The sequence below is a fragment of the Mizuhopecten yessoensis genome, unplaced genomic scaffold (assembly GCF_002113885.1).
Source record: "Mizuhopecten yessoensis strain PY_sf001 unplaced genomic scaffold, ASM211388v2 hete_36140604, whole genome shotgun sequence".
In the NCBI taxonomy this organism is placed as follows: domain Eukaryota; kingdom Metazoa; phylum Mollusca; class Bivalvia; order Pectinida; family Pectinidae; genus Mizuhopecten; species Mizuhopecten yessoensis.
Window position 1 is genome coordinate 1 of NW_018484669.1, and position 3,511 is coordinate 3,511.

The 3,511-nt window shown below is 33.4% G+C and overlaps 1 protein-coding gene across 1 annotated transcript; it reads left to right on the plus strand.

Annotated features, from left to right (window-relative positions):
- Positions 1–92: 92 nt before the first annotated feature.
- On the plus strand, positions 93–3,373 carry LOC110444540 (the record flags this gene model as incomplete). Its single annotated transcript, XM_021488909.1, has 4 exons — positions 93–422; positions 1,007–1,269; positions 1,798–1,987; positions 3,229–3,373. Coding segments are annotated over exons 1-4 (743 nt in total), but the record flags the coding sequence as incomplete, so codon positions are not given.
- Between the last annotated feature and the right edge of the window lie 138 nt (positions 3,374–3,511).

A 3,511-nucleotide genomic window follows, 5' to 3' on the forward strand; every position in this document is an offset into this window, starting at 1 on the left:
ACTATTGAGTATATTACAATGTCAGTTAAACATGTACTATTGAGTTTATTACAATGTCAGTAAAACATGTACTATTGAGTATATTAAAATGTAAGTCCATTGCTTTTTGTCGCACTTCGCTTGCTGGTTTTTATATTAGTTATAATACATTAACGTTACAAAAAAGAACATCACATCAACGGTCAATGATCAGTTTTGTGCTGTTTTTTGTACTCAATATTACATTATCTTTGAATGATACAATAACATTAATAATACTCCATGTTTTATCTCAGCTATGTCCATCACTGGTCAAACATATACTGCCCCACCTCCCACACTTGCAGCTTTCCTTGTGGGAGATGCCATTGGATTTGTACCAAAACCATGGCCGCGAGCCAAGTTCAAAGAAGCTCTGGCCGATACTCTCCACGTGTTTGGAGGTATTTTACAGGTTTACTATTACTATAAAACTAGCAAAACTAGCAAAACTAAAACTATTTGATAAGAAAGTTAAGGTATATCGGTAAAACGAATAATGTACGTTAAAAGAGGATTTTCCATTATTTATATCATTTCAAGCATCTTATCATGGTACATGTAAACATTTTGTTATGATATAAAAAAGCAGAATATAGAGAGTACGATTTAGGGAGATCTTATTGTGTTTGGTACTCTCTTCCAACTGCTATCACGAAGGTTTTAAGATACACTAGAGTAGTGCGGAAATATTTGTAGAAGTCAGTGAAATTTTATTTGATCCAACTAACCACGTGAATAGCATAACGGATTGCACACATTGTTAAAATTATTTGTCATTTATCTTTGAAATTCACTATTCAAAGCGAGGCATTAATGAAAGTTTCAATAGTGCCGACGATAACTTTCTAGAGGAGAATCGGTAACTTGTTGCCTCTATCTTTGTGGAATTTTGTCATATCTTTTATTTGATTTTTCGGTCTCAGTATCCGTATTGCTGTATGTATCTTTTTATCATGACCATATTTTTAATTGATCTTATCCTTAGATCCCTGGATGATATGCGAGTGTAAAGAACCGCCAACACTTCACCAGGAAACTGCGGACGAACAGAGTTGGTTAGCTGTCACTAAAATGTCCATGGAAGTCAGGAATGAATTTAATGAAATGCGAAATAGCAGGCATAAATCGGAACCATGTAAAGCATGCAAGGAAATGAAAAAGGAGAGCATTGTAGATGTGATGTCAGAGAAATGGGAAAATGCCAAAAAAGAGGACGATCACAATACGTTTTGCCTGATAGGAATCACTGTAAGCATATATCATCAATTTGTTGATGTATTTAAATAAGGTCTAGGAATTCTCTGTAGGAATTATTTGATATCTGACACTTTTGAGAGGAAAGAGAGAGAGATTACTAAAATGTCAAAAAAATATTTTTTAACTGAAAATCGCAAAAATATGGCAAAATATGCACAAAAGAGATAATTACATGTCATCACATCTCAAAGCGAGAAAAAGTGAAAACCAAACAGCAGGAAACTTAATTGAGCATGTCAAACAAGAACTGTACAAAAATCGCCAGAGGACTAAACTCACCTTTCACACCATTAAACATTGGAATCTTAGTCTCAAAAAATTATTAACGTAATATCATTATATAATTAAAGTATAACGTGTACCAGATATCATATTAGCAATGTTACCTCACGTATAAAGCGCTAAAGTCATACCAGCGGGAAAAAATCTGACATTTGGTAGTGTACGGATTGTTCGACATCATTGGTTAATCATTGGTTTTAGTAAATGAAAGAATGAATAAATATATTTTATTATTAGGAGGAAGAAAAGATGCCAGAGGTACTGTCGGAAAAAAGGGTACTACCTGACAGGTTTCAGCAAATACTTCAAGAAGTGAAAAAGAAAAAGTGTGAAACAGTACACGACACAATGTTATACTTGGAAGAAGAACTGTCTCAAACTATGACTACGTCATTGAAATTGAACGACAATGTAGGAAAGGAATTTAGTAAGTATACAAAGCCATGTTACTATATCACAATACTCAGTGATATCTTTAAAACATCGAGCGAAGAACAATATGGCATTAAAAGTTTTCTGTTCAATATTCTGTAATGCGTCAAAGAATAAGACAGCAATCAACTTGAAACCTAATAATTTTCGCCCTTAACTAGAGCGGCTACCAGCTCCTTAGTGTTATACCTGGTGTTATTTTACTTTTTTCATCCTCTCTGTCAAATAAATTTGTGACATTTACAAATGCTTATTAGTCGTATAATAAACTGCAATAAGTGATTATCATTAATGAATTATAGTGAAGTTTCAATATCAGTCTTCAAAAGTACAAGTATAATTGCATGAAGTGAACTACAAGAGCCTGTAATGATAAGTACACATTTTCAAAAAACAAAAAACAAAAATATTATACTGAGTACGAAGAAATTATTCTAAATCTTACTTTGTCTTGTTGGTTGATTGATATTAAAAATGTCATCTACTGGACTGTTACTCTGTATACATTTCTTGTCTGTGGATATGAACAGGTCTGTGTTATAATCAAGAACATGTAAACTAACTAAAGTTAATGCATTGATCTACTCAGCTGCATATACATCTCCATACATGTATACAGGAGTTATATTAACATTAGATAATATATAGCAAGAATATGACGAAGATTGCTAGTAGAAACTCCCTATTATAACTAGTGTAGGTATGATTTTATATGAAAAAATCTTCTTTATATCAGATACGGACATTTTTTAATTTCTGTTATAACTATCCTTGTTAGCCCTACGGAGGGTTCAAATGAACATTCAAAACGTTGTCTCAAAATGCTTTCGATATTGAGAAAAATGGAAGGAAACACACATGTCTTTTGTTTACAATTACGTTTGTTTTCAATTTTAATTTACATGTATCTAGTATCAGGAACTAAATGCATAGGACCTACATTCTCACAGAATTTACTCGATATATATTATGCTCGTCCGTAAATTCTCAATGTACTGTTTAGCATACAATATTTGAGTTTCTAGAATAGTTATTGTATATCTATGATTCTATAGTGTTTATTTCCCGCTTGTACTGGACAGTGATCCTTTTTTTCCCGCCATAAGTATTCTTCTTTGCACAATTTACTATTGTTGGCATGCTATTAATGACATCCAGCTGCACGCCAAAGCAATGGGGGATTGTGATATTATGTGTCTATGAGTCTCTTCTCATTATTTGTTTCAATGCTCTCAGAAATGAAAATACCAACCATTGTTGTGGTGGTTGAGGGTGATCTTGACACAATTAACCACGTGGCCAGAGCTGTACAGAAAAACATTCCAGTACTGTTGGTGCGAGGATCTGGAATGGCCGCGGACCTGATTGGATACTGTTCAGAGTAAGATTTGTTACCTGCTCTAAATATATAAATTGTATGTTAAAAGGATGAGTAGCAATGCTTAGGCCTTTTTCTAAGATGTTCAGTATGTTATATTCTGTAGACTGTTAACACGCAGAACGTGTTTATGGGTCAATG